This window comes from Neoarius graeffei, chromosome 7, assembly GCF_027579695.1.
Source record: "Neoarius graeffei isolate fNeoGra1 chromosome 7, fNeoGra1.pri, whole genome shotgun sequence".
In the NCBI taxonomy this organism is placed as follows: Eukaryota; Metazoa; Chordata; class Actinopteri; order Siluriformes; family Ariidae; genus Neoarius; species Neoarius graeffei.
In genome coordinates this window covers 217,957-230,876 of record NC_083575.1, presented here as the reverse complement: position 1 = coordinate 230,876, position 12,920 = coordinate 217,957, and the positions used below count along the sequence as shown (strand labels likewise).

At 43.4% G+C, this 12,920-nt stretch overlaps 1 protein-coding gene across 1 annotated transcript in view; it reads right to left on the bottom strand.

The window, feature by feature from the left end:
- Nucleotides 1-9,919: 9,919 nt before the first annotated feature.
- The window catches only part of LOC132888986 (zinc finger protein 345-like), a 53,174-nt gene continuing 50,173 nt past the window's right edge, over nucleotides 9,920-12,920 (bottom strand). Inside the window, exon 6 of the mRNA XM_060925083.1 lies at nucleotides 9,920-11,984. Within this exon, the coding sequence (XP_060781066.1) occupies nucleotides 10,324-11,984 (1,661 nt within the window). The 3' untranslated portion in view covers nucleotides 9,920-10,323. The remainder of the gene's footprint in view (nucleotides 11,985-12,920) is intronic.

Here is a 12,920-nt window from a genome sequence, read left to right as displayed (position 1 = left end):
TTTCGGATGCCTCCTGGACGCCTCCCTGGGGAGGTGTTCCAGGCATGTCCCCCTGGGAGGAGGCTCCGGGGAAGACCCAGGACACGCTGGAGAGACTATGTCTCTCAGCTGGCCTGGGAATGCCTCGGTGTTCTTCCCGAGGTGTCTGGGGAAAGGGAAGTTTGGGCTTCCCTGCTTAGACTGCTGCCTCCGCGACCCAGTCCCGGATAAAGCGGAAGACGACGAGACGAGATGAGAGACGAGGCACCGGTCCTGGTCATGGGCGATTTTAAGCATTGTAAACCAGGGAAGTCCCTGTGTAATTTTTTACCAGTATGTGACTTGTCCGACTCGCCATGGAAAATGTCTGGACCTCTGTTACGGTTCTGTGAAGGGTGCTTACAAGTCCTTGCGCAGAGCCCCACTTGGTTTGTCAGATCACAACGCTGTGTATTTACCTCTGTCCTATAAACTGGTCCTGAAGGAACACAAACCAGTGAAACGTTTGGTTCCTGTTTGGTTGGAGGAATCAATCCAAAGTCTACAGGACTGCTACAGCTGTACAGACTGGGCCTTGTTTAAGGAGGTCTGTACTGATCTAGATGATCTCACAGAGACTGTGTCAGCATATGTAATCTTCTGTGAGGACTTGGTTATTCCACTCAAACAGGTTTCTTTCTTTCCAAACAACAAACCATGGATTTCAAAATCAGTTAAAAACGTAATAAATCAGCGTAACATTTGTTTTTATCAGGGGGACACTACTAAGTATAGAGAGCTACAAAAACAAGTTAAGAAAGAACTTAAGCTTGCCAAGTGTAGCTATAAAGATAGAGTGGAGAACCTGCTTTGGGCCGGTTGCTCCCGCCCTGCATGGGAAGGACTGAAATCCATGATGGGTATGAAAACCAAAAAATGTCCTATTTCCCATGGCAACATGTCTGACCATGAACTGAATGTTTTTTATAACCGTTTTAATACACACAACTTTGCAGTGGAACAATCCCATTTTAAGGCTGTGACAGTGGGCCAAAATCCCGTCCACATTGAGGAGGGTATGGTCCGGAGACTTTTCCAGGGTGTGAAGGAGAGGAAAAGTCCAGGCCCTGATGGTATCAGTGGCCGCTTACTCAAGAATTGTGCAGATCAGTTGTCTGATATTTTTTGCTATATTTTTAGACGCTCCCTCCATCTCAATAAGGTCCCTTGCTCATGGAAAGATTCCATTATTGTCCCTGTCCCTAAAAACAGAGCTCCAAAACAGCTGAATGACTAAAGGCCCGTTGTCCTTACATCCCTTGTTATGAAGTCATTTGAGAAGATAGTTAAGAATGCCTAAAACTCCGTTTTCCACTATTTACACACAGGCATGAAAACGGAGTTTTCAAAGATATCCGTTTTCAGTAGCTGAAACCTCCATTTACGTGTAAATGAGAGGTGCAACTGCATAAATACATATGCATCTTCATAGATATCCGGCTACGTGTAAACGCACCATGAGAACGCGTGTCGCTTTATAGCTCTGCGGAACACTGGGAGCTGTTTGAGATGCACTATCTTGGTGTTTAATATTGAAGGCACTTTCACGCTGTCCCTATTCTTCCTTGTCACCCCCTTCCTCCTTTTCATCACTTTGTTCGCACTGAACCCATTTTATAACGCCATCCAAGAAGGCTTTGTAAAACTGAAATTTTGGTTCGTACCAGTCTGTATGATCGGCCTCTCTTTCATAGTCCTCTTTTATCAATCTCTATCCTGATGCTTGCAAGTTATTAAACTCAACGAAAAATCCCTCAAATAACTTAATTTGTTTCTCAACCTTGGCCGGATTCAATAAGGCTGTTGATTTTGTTACATTTATGTGTTAGAACACCAAGCTTCCCTCTGCGTGTTGCAATTAACTTAAACAGTTCTTGCTCATTTGAGAAATCCTGGTCTTCAGTCTCTTCCTCAGGTCATATTGACACTTAACTCAAAAGCTTTAAACACAAAAGTTCGTTACTAACTTAAAAATGTTGAACACAGCGCAGTAGGAAAGGCAAAAGGCAGCGCGCGCACAGGCCGGTTCAGTTTGTAAAGTGTGCATGGTGGCTCAAGTTCAAATGCGAGCACGGCGGCCCGTTCAGCCTTATTCTCACCAACCAGAAAAGTCAGTCAATCTTACAAGCATGTAAACCCACATCCACGAACTCCCAAGTAATCCACAAGCTTGCGACAATGCAGCTTCCAATCTTCCAAAACCATGTGCCTGCTGGCATCTCCAAGCTTCTAAACTTTCCATACACACTTGAGTACTCACGCGCGCTCCGCTAATTAGCGCAGGTGAACCAATTAACCCTTTCATGTACCAGGCTCCACTTACAGCCAAGGCCAACATCTCATATCATCTCGAGCTGCTTTATCCTGTTCTACAGGGTCACAGGCAAGCTAGAGCCTATGTTGCAACAGAAGGCTTTGTTCATCTTAGAAATGGTCAATGCACGACATAGGGGGTGGCATACGAATCCCCAAGAACATCACAAGAAACTAAATTGCTATAGAGCATAATTTTTTGACACTGAATTTTCCCGATTCAGGGATTATTCTTTTGAGTACAAATTCCAACTCTGGACCCACCAGAGAGAGAGAGAGAGAGAGAGAGAGAGAGAGAGAGAGAGAGAGAGAGAGAGAGGGCGGGCGGGCAGGCAGGCAGGCATCCATCCATCTATCTATCTAAATTGTATCAGTCATTGGTCAAGGGGTTGGCTTGGGTAACAGAATTTTGAGGTCAAAAATCGCAATCATTGCTGATCAGTGGTGAAGGTTTTGGGTTAAGAAGCAGAACATTTAGAGTTTAAGAACGCAATTATGGCTAGTTATGTGGTTAAGGTCATGGCTCAAGAATTAGAAGGTTTTGAGGTTAAAACAGCAATCATTGCTAGTAATGGGGTCAAGGTATTGTATACAGAATTAGAAGGCTCCAAGTGTAAGCAGCCAATTAAGCCAAGTGTATCGTATAAAGAATTGGAAGGTTCTGAGTGTAAGCAGACAATTAAGCCTAGTGGGGGTATCCAGTCAATCAGACTTGTTTTAAGGGCTATTCCCCACAACCCCCGAACCTAACCACAACCTCTACACCTAAACTTAACCATGATCTCAGTACCTAACCCTAACCCCTAAACCTAATCTCAACCACTAAAATCAAATCTTGGATCTAGACCTTCCCCTCATCCTGTTCCCGAACCCTGGTTGAGGACCATCAGACTGATCACCAACCCCTTCGACCAACATCCAGATTAAGGTACAGAAAGATTGTTTGCTTGGGAGTGTGGTGTCTGGGCTGTGGGGGGTGAGAGAGTAGATGGACTTTGGACAGGCCCATGCAGAACGCGGGCCCCAGCTTTTGCTGGGGCAATAGAAAACTTTCACGCTCACCCTACCATAATCCTAACCAGAGGTAGCCTATTTTGGGGAGTGGGCCAAAGATAGCACCTTCTGGAACACCAAACTTTACTTTAGCATGCATACGAAAGTCACCATTTACGTATACAAACTGACAATGATCAGTTAAATAAGACCTGAGTCAGCAGAGGACCATTCCTTTACCTCCAATGACATTTTCTTGTCTATCCAGCAGAATGGAATGATCAGTGGTGTCAAAAGCTGCACTAAGGTTAAGCAGCACAAGCAAGGAGACACACCCCTGATCAGGAGCCATTAGTTGGTCATTTACGACTTTAACCAGTGCTGTGGCTCTGCTATGATGAGATCTAAATCCTGATTGATACTTTTTATGGATGTTATTCCCATGTAGATATGAGCATAACTGTTATGCCACAGTTTTTTTCTAGGATTTTGGAGATAAAAGGGAGGTTTGATATTGGCCTATAATGGGACAGCTGACAAGGGCTGAGGTAGGTTCTTTAATCAAGAGTCTGACAACTGCTAGGTAAAAGGATTTAGGTACATAGCCATTGCTAAAAGAATAACTGATTGTTTTTCAAAGAGGTTTGATTGCTTCTGGTGTTATTTGTTTAAAGAATCATAGGTAAGGGGTGAAAAAAAAATCCCCACAAGTACACAAGTTGAAGATTTTGATTGAATAAGCGAAATTAGTTCGGTCTCTTTAAGGAGTGTAAAACACAAATCATTGCTCATAGTGTTGGATACCTATCAAATTGTCTAGTTTCAAATTAATAGTTTGATTTTTTGCCTGATATTTTCAATTTTGCCATTGAAAAAAAAACTTCATTAAGCCATCGCTACTACATATTGAAGGTTTGCATGTTTCTGTGGTGGTCTTATTCCTAGTTAATTTTGCAAAAGTATTCCATAAAAATTTAAGATTATTTTTGTTATCTTCTATTATGGTGGAGAGAAACATTGAACAAGCAGCATTAGAAGCTTGTCTCTGGAGTTCCAGTGGCTCTCATTCCATGCTAATTGGAATACTATCAATTTTGTTTGACACCATTTTCTAATTTTACATGTATTTTGTATGTTTTAAGGTGCATGTGTGATTGTTATACCAAGGTGCTAGGTTTTTTTTTTCTCCTGAATTATTTTCTTTTAAGTGGAGCTACATTATCTAAAGTAAAGCAGAATGTTGACTCAAAGCATTCAGTTGTCTGATCAAGTTCTGTGAGGGCCAATCATAGTTGATAACTCTGGGAAACTACTGATAAAACTTTATGCAGTAGTTGCTGTGAATGTACTTTTGATGTGATGGTGTGCAGGGTGCATATATTATTGTTAAGACATTTCAAAAAAGATGAGGTAATGGTCTGAGGGAGCATCAGACTGTGGAAGTATGGCTATATTTTCTATATTTAATACAAATGCAAGTGCTAGATCGAGAGTGTGACCACTAGGAATCATACAAAAACCTAAACAAAAATAGGGTTAGGTCCTATGACATTCTGATTCACCCCTACTGAATCTAGAATGGACACGGATGCTGTTATCAGAGTCTTCCAGGTGATCAAAACAAATAATATCTCTAACAATTTGTTGTCTAAAGATACAACCAGGTTTGAGAAATTCCGCAAATTCAGAAACAACTTCAGAATTTAAACCACGGGTCTGTAAATAATTAGTTGAATCAACTGCGTAGATTTTTTTTTTTAGCTACATACATTAGGATAAAGAACTTCAAGCATACTGAATTTTTGTTCAGGTTTTTGTACAATTCCTAGATTATTATAAACAACTTTGATGCCTTCTCCTCAACCAGTGAGACGAGGTGGATGCATATAGTTGGACGAGCTTCATTTAAGTGCTCCGTACTCATTTGGTTTGATCGACATTTCCATTAAACATTAAAATCCTGATCAGTAATAATTCCATGAACAATTAGTCTCATGCTGCAGTACTACACTGATAAGTGTTACAGTTAAATCATTATTTGTATGGTGGTAATTAATGACTACTTAAGAGCAAAAGAAAACATTAACAGTCTCATTTTAAACATCACTATAAGGTTACATATTTTAAAACAGTCATGGAACACTGGTCTACAGCCAAAATGCTTCTGAAATAAATATAGTCAAACTTTACTAATTCTGGATCGCTGAGAACGAAAATGAAACTTAAAATTGTTCATTGGCTCGTTTTCAAGATTGGCTCTATGAATAAGTCTGAGTGGGTTTGGATAGTACTTACTTTTTTGGCAAAACAATGAATGATGCAATCTGAAGCCAGTATTGCATCATACATGACATTATGTTATTCTTAGAAGTCACTGATGATGCAATCATAAGTCAAATGACATCACTCTGCTGAACAAACTGGTCTTATATCAGCTCAAAAAAAAAATCATACAGTGCTATGCACTCGAGATCAAGTCTTTGCTTGACAAGAGATGCTCTGTTTCATGAATACAAGAGACAAGCTGCCAATAAATAAATAAAAACCCACTGTGTACACACAGAATAAGGACTAAACCTATTCAGTACTTACACATAATTGGTTTTTGCAATTTGGTTCATAATACATTTTATTTATATAAACTTTTTGCTGATTTTCTAGTGTTACATACACGGAGTGCAGAATTATTAGGCAAGTTGTATTTTTGAGGATTAGTTTTATTATTGAACAACAACTATGTTCTCAATCAAACAAAAAGACTCATAAATATCAAAGCTGAATATGTATGGAAGTTAGAGTGGGGTGTTTTTAGTTTTGGCCATTTTAGGAGAATATGTATGTGTTCAGGTAACTTTCACTGTGCAGAATTATTAGGCAACTTAATAAAAACCAAATATGTAGCCATTTCACTTATTTATTTTCACCAGGTACACTGATATGACAACTCCAGATTTGCAAATAAACATATCTGACATTCAAACACAAAACAAAAACAAATCAGTGACCAATATAGCCACCCTTCTTCATGAGGACACTCAAAAGCCTTCCATCCATAGAGTCTGTCAATTTCTTTATCTGTTCACAACCAACATTGTGTGCAGCAGCAACCACGGCCTCCCAGACGCTGTTCAGAGAGGTGTACTGTTTTCCCTCTTTGTAGACCTCACGTTTTATAATGGACCACAGGTTCTCTATGGGGTTTAGGTCAGGTGAACAAGGGGGCCATGTCATTATTTTTTTCACCTTTCAGACCTTTACTGGCTAGCCACGCAGTGGAGTATTTGGACGCATGAGATGGAGCGTTATCCTGCATGAAAATCATGTTCTTCTGCTGACTTTTTCCTATACCACTGCTTGAAGGTTTCTTCCAGGAACTGGCAGTAGGTCTGGGAGTTGAGTTTGAGTCCATCCTCAACTCGAAAAGGTCCAACAAGCTCGTCTTTGATGATACCAGCCCATAGCAGTACTCCACCTCCACCTTGCTGGCGTCTGAGTCAGAGTGGAGCTCTGTGCCCATTACTGATCCAGCCACAGGCCCATTCATCTGGCCCATCAAGAGTCACTCTCATCTCATCAGACCACAGCACCTTAGAAAAATCAGTCTTAAGATATTTCTTGGCCCAGTCTTGATATTTTATCTTGTGTGCCTTACTCAGTGGTGGTCGTTTTTCAGCCTTCCTTACCTTGGCCATGTCCCTCAGTATTGCACACCTTGTACTCTTTGACACTCCAGGAATGTTGCAACTCTGGAATATGGCAGAACTGGATGCTAATGGCTGCTTGTTAGCTTCACGCTTGATTTTCTGCAGATCATGTGCAGTTATTTTGCGCCTTTTTTTTCCCCACACGCTTCTTTCGACCCTGTTGACTATTTGCAATGAAACGCTTGATTGTTCGGTGATCACGTTTCAACATCTTCACAATTTCAAGAGTGCTGCATCCGTCTGCAAGACATCTCACAATTTTATACTTTTCAAAGTCTGTCAGATCTCTCTTCTGACCCATTTTGCCAGAGGAAAAGAGGTTGCCTAATAATTATGCACACCTGATATAGGGTGTTGATGTCATTAGACCACACCCCCTCTCATTACACAGATGCACAGCACCTGATATACTTAATTGGTAGTAGGCTTTCAAGCCTAAACAGCTTGGAGTGGGGCAACATGCATTAAAAGGATGTTGTGGTCAAAATACTCACTTGCCTAATAATTCTGCACTCAGTGTAAAGAGAACAGGTGAAATATCATGTAAACCGACCATAAACACATGAAGAGACCTAGTTTTACAATTTATATTTAAAACATTACGATCTACACAATGTACACAAGTATAAAGTTTAAAATCTTAAATATCTTGGAAGCGGGGTGGCACGGTGGTGTAGTGGTTAGCGCTGTCGCCTCACAGCAAGAAGGTCCAGGTTCGAGCCCTGGGGCCGGCGAGGGCCTTTCTGTGTGGAGTTTGCATGTTCTCCCCGTGTCCGCGTGGGTTTCCTCCGGGTGCTCCGGTTTCCCCCACAGTCCAAAGACATGCAGGTTAGGTTAACTGGTGACTCTAAATTGACCGTAGGTGTGAATGTGAGTGTGAATGGTTGTCTGTGTCTATGTGTCAGCCCTGTGATGACCTGGCGACTTGTCCAGGGTGTACCCCGCCTTTCACCCATAGTCAGCTGGGATAGGCTCCAGTTTGCCTGCGACCCTGTAGAACAGGATAAAGCGGTTACAGATAATGAGATGAGATGAGATGAGATATCTTGGAAGCCATAGCTAATCAGCTGATTAACTGTCACTTCTAATTCAACACACCAAATTTCATAATAGCCAACTTCATCTCTGAAGCAGACAACTTCTGAAAAATTGTTGACCAGTGTAACATGAACAATAAAGTTCAAAGTACAGGTCATTTTCAGCCAAAACTGTAATAACCATATTTAATTTGACAACTTTAAATCATGCAATGTTAGAGCACTTGAAGGTCTTAAATGTAACTAAACAAGCAAACATCTTCCCACACTGTGAGCAGTGATACGGCTTCTCTCCTGTGTGAATGCGCTGGTGTGTTTGGAGAGCACTCGGCTGAGTAAAACGCTAGTTACGAATGTAACTGTGGTTCTATGAATGCCGGATGACCGCCAGAGGCAGCGTAGCCTGTGAATGATATCCTTCGCGTAGCGTAGGTCGAGACTTATACCAACAAAGTAGTCGTGATGACGTACCTCATGCTCAAGAAGCCCTGTAGCACGTCATCCTTCCTCGGAAAACTTCTCGCGGATGCGATGTCCGAGTGACTGGGCACTCTGGCGGTCATCCGGCATTCACAGAACCACAGTTACATTCGTAACTAGCGTTCTATTTCATGCCTCCTGACCGCCAGAAGCGGCGTAGCCTGTGGATGACATATACCAGCACTGTCATGAGGACGAGTGTGCCAATCAATTTTGCTGTGTGGTTGAAAGAATGGCAGGGCCGAGGCCTTTAGGCGATGCTACATTAACGCTAAAATCTAGTAAATGTAGATGGGCTGGACCATGTTGCTGCTGCACAAATTTCTGATAGTGGAGTTCCCCTCAGGGCTGCCCATGAGGTAGCCAGGCTTCTGGTGTTGTGGCAAATGACACTGCCTAATGACAGGTTACCAGCTGATTTGTGTGCAAGAGAAATCACCTCACAAACCCAGTGTGAAAGTCGCTGCTTAGACACAGGTGAACCAATTGTACAACCTCCATAAGCAACAAACAGTCGGTCCGACCGTCTTGTGGATTCGGTCTTTGACACATAATGCCTCAAGGCTCACACAGGGCATAAGCATATGCGTTCCTCATAAGCAGCAAGCGCATCGTTTTTCATTACAAAATTAGTTAGCCTGGCCTCCCGTACCGTGAGCGGTAGGACGGCACAGCTTGGACAAGGATCCGTCAGAGCGGAGCAGAGGTGAGCAATGCCCAGGCAAGACGGGCATTCCAAATGGCCGTCCTCGGGTTCCAGCAGTGCAGAGCACGTTTTACAAATGAGGGAAAGGGCATTCATTGTAACGCAAACTAACGCAAAAAACCCGAAAACTAATACACGACGCAGTAACACAAGCAACAGGGCTAACGAGTAGGCTATCTAGTAAGCCACGGGGAGAGCCACGGTGCTAACGTGGGCTATCTAGTTGGTCACGGGGAGAGCCACCATGCTAATGCGGGGATACACGACACACTTATTGGCCAAACGGCGTGTGTGTGTGGAGGTGAACACGGGGTGAACCACCGCGCACTTCTCCTGTGCTTATGACCATAGTTTGGGAACGGGGAGAGCCTACATGCACTTACCTTTTATAATTCTTCTGGGTTTGTTTTTTTTTTTGACGGGGAGACCACCGCAAGTAATTCTGATTCAGATAGTTCTTCAATACTCACGTGAGGGGATAAGAAGTAATAAAAAGATCAGTGATGAACACTTGCTTATTAATTGTCCTGGGATGCTCGTACCAGACGCGATAAGAATAAGAGGAAGGATGACATGCTACAGGGCTTCTTGAGCATGAGGTACGTCATCACGACTACTTTGTTGGTATAAGCCTCGACCTACGCTACGCGAAGGATATCATTCACAGGCTACGCCGCCTCTGGCGGTCAGGAGGCATGAAATAGAACTCTTCCCACACTGAGCAGTGATACGACTTCTATCCTGTGTGAATGTGCTGGTGTTGTTGGAGATCATACTGACGAGTAAAACTCTTCCCACACTGTGAGCAGTGATACGGCTTCTATCCTGTGTGAATGCACTGGTGTGCTTGGAGACCACTCTGCTGAGTAAAACTTTTCCCACACTGTGAGCAGTGATACGGCTTCTCTCCTGTGTGAATGCACTGGTGTTGTTGGAGATGACTCTGACGAGTAAAACTCTTCCCACACTGTGAGCAGTGATGCGGCTTCTCTCCTGTGTGAATGTGCTGGTGTTGTTGGAGATCACTCTGCCAAGTAAAACTCTTCCCACACTGTGAGCAGTGATACGGCTTCTATCCTGTGTGAATGCGCTGGTGTGCTTGGAGACCACTCTGCTGAGTAAAACTCTTCCCACACTGTGAGCAGTGATACGGCTTCTCTCCTGTGTGAATGCGCTGGTGTTGTTGGAGATCATACTGACGAGTAAAACTCTTCCCACACTGTGAGCAGTGATACGGCTTCTCTCCTGTGTGAATGCGCTGGTGTTGTTGGAGATGACTCTGACGAGTAAAACTCTTCCCACACTGTGAGCAGTGATACGGCTTCTCTCCTGTGTGAATGCGCTGGTGTTGTTGGAGATCACTCTGACGAGTAAAACTCTTCCCACACTGTGAGCAGTGATACGGCTTCTCTCCTGTGTGAATGCGCTGGTGTTGTTGGAGATCACAGTGACGAGTAAAACTCTTCCCACACTGTGAGCAGTGATACGGCTTCTCTCCTGTGTGAATGCGCTGGTGTCGTTGGAGAGCACTCTGACGAGTAAAACTCTTCCCACACTGTGAGCAGTGATACGGCTTCTCTCCTGTGTGAATGCGCTGGTGTCGTTGGAGAGCACTCTGCTGAGTAAAACTCTTCCCACACTGTGAGCAGTGATACGGCTTCTCTCCTGAGTGAATGCGCTGGTGTGTTTGGAGAGCACTCTGCTGAGTAAAACTCTTCCCACACTGTGAGCAGTGATACGGCTTCTCTCCTGTGTGAATGCGCTGGTGTGTTTGGAGAGCACTCTGACGAGTAAAACTTTTCCCACACTGTGAGCAGTGATGCGGCTTCTCTCCTGTGTGAATGCACTGGTGTTGTTGGAGATGACTCTGACGAGTAAAACTCTTCCCACACTGTGAGCAGTGATGCGGCTTCTCTCCTGTGTGAATGTGCTGGTGTTGTTGGAGATCACTCTGCCAAGTAAAACTCTTCCCACACTGTGAGCAGTGATACGGCTTCTCTCCTGTGTGAATGTGCTGGTGTCGTTGGAGATGACTCTGCCAAGTAAAACTCTTCCCACACTGTGAGCAGTGATGCGGCTTCTCTCCTGTGTGAATGCGCTGGTGTCGTTGGAGATAACTCTGACGAGTAAAACTCTTCCCACACTGTGAGCAGTGATGCGGCTTCTCTCCTGTGTGAATGCGCTGGTGTCGTTGGAGATAACTCTGCCAAGTAAAACTCTTCCCACACTGTGAGCAGTGATACGGCTTCTCTCCTGTGTGAATGTGCTGGTGTCGTTGGAGATAACTCTGCCAAGTAAAACTCTTCCCACACTGTGAGCAGTGATGCGGCTTCTCTCTTGTGTGAATGTGCTGGTGTCGTTGGAGATAACTCTGCCAAGTAAAACTCTTCCCACACTGTGAGCAGTGATATGGCTTTTCCCCTGTGTGAATGCGCTGGTGTGTCTTGAGTGCATTCTGATAACTAAAACTCTTTCCACAATCTGAGCTGTGGTGAATTTCCTTCTGTATGTCATTATGGGAAGTATCAGAATGGATAATATCAGTTGATGCTGGTTGACGACTGGAGCATTTGGAGGGGATCTGAAGCTTATATTTAATCTCTCCTGATTCTCGGAGTCTCACGTACTCTTCATAGTGGCATCTCTGTACATGCTTGTCGAGGTAAATTGGAGATGCATCGGAACGAGGGCATGTGGAGCAGGAAAAGACTTGCAGCAGAGTGTTCTTTACTTCTGGAGAAATGAAAGGACAAATAAATTGAACATGAAATGCAACAAGATTATAAAATATAACAACACTAACCCAATGTAAGGAGTGCTTTTACTGAAACTTAATCAAGACTCTACATTAATTAAGACTGAGACAAAAACAAAAGGTTGCAGACTAAGATATAGCAGCCTCTTGCTAGGAATACTGGGAGATTCAATAAGGTCCTGGAACAGCAGCTATGCACAGCATTGGCCATGGCCCCATGGGTCTGAGTGACCAAAGGGGAGTTGTTGGTTCTTGTTGGACATCATGTCAAGTCTCGGTAATGGCAAGCCTAGCCTTATTTACATCTCATCCAGGACTGAGAAGGAAACTCAGCCCTCACATTCAAGGTTCTGAAAGATCCAAAAAAGGGCCTTATTTATCAAACTGGATATGGATAGATTTATTTGCTCTTATTATTGAATTCCATAAAAATACCAAAACTGTTATTGCTTGTTAAATTGCTTGATAATATAACCATCACATATGCTCCTGAAAAAAAGCAAATGTGTTGCAATTGATTTTTATAATGGTTGATGGGTTTGACTGACATCTGCATTATCCAATTAACAACTTCGCTTGGTTCAGACACACTGTGTGTGTGTTTTCAACTAACTTCTTTCCAGCCAGCTGGTTATATTGCACTGAAGGTATTATAATGCCGCCCCCCCAGTGTTTCTGTAATATGGGGAGGTCTAACATTATCCTATATTATGTGTTTGCTGTGACAGGGCATTCCCCCCCGATTTCTCCCCAATTTTCTCCCTAATTTAGCCATGGCCAATTCCCACCCATGAGACTCCTCTCCAGTATCACATAACAGCTACCAACCAGGGAGGGCTATCATGTGCTTCCTCCAAGACAAGAAACACCAGTTGACCACGTTTTACTCATACAATGTCAGGGGGCTGCAAAGC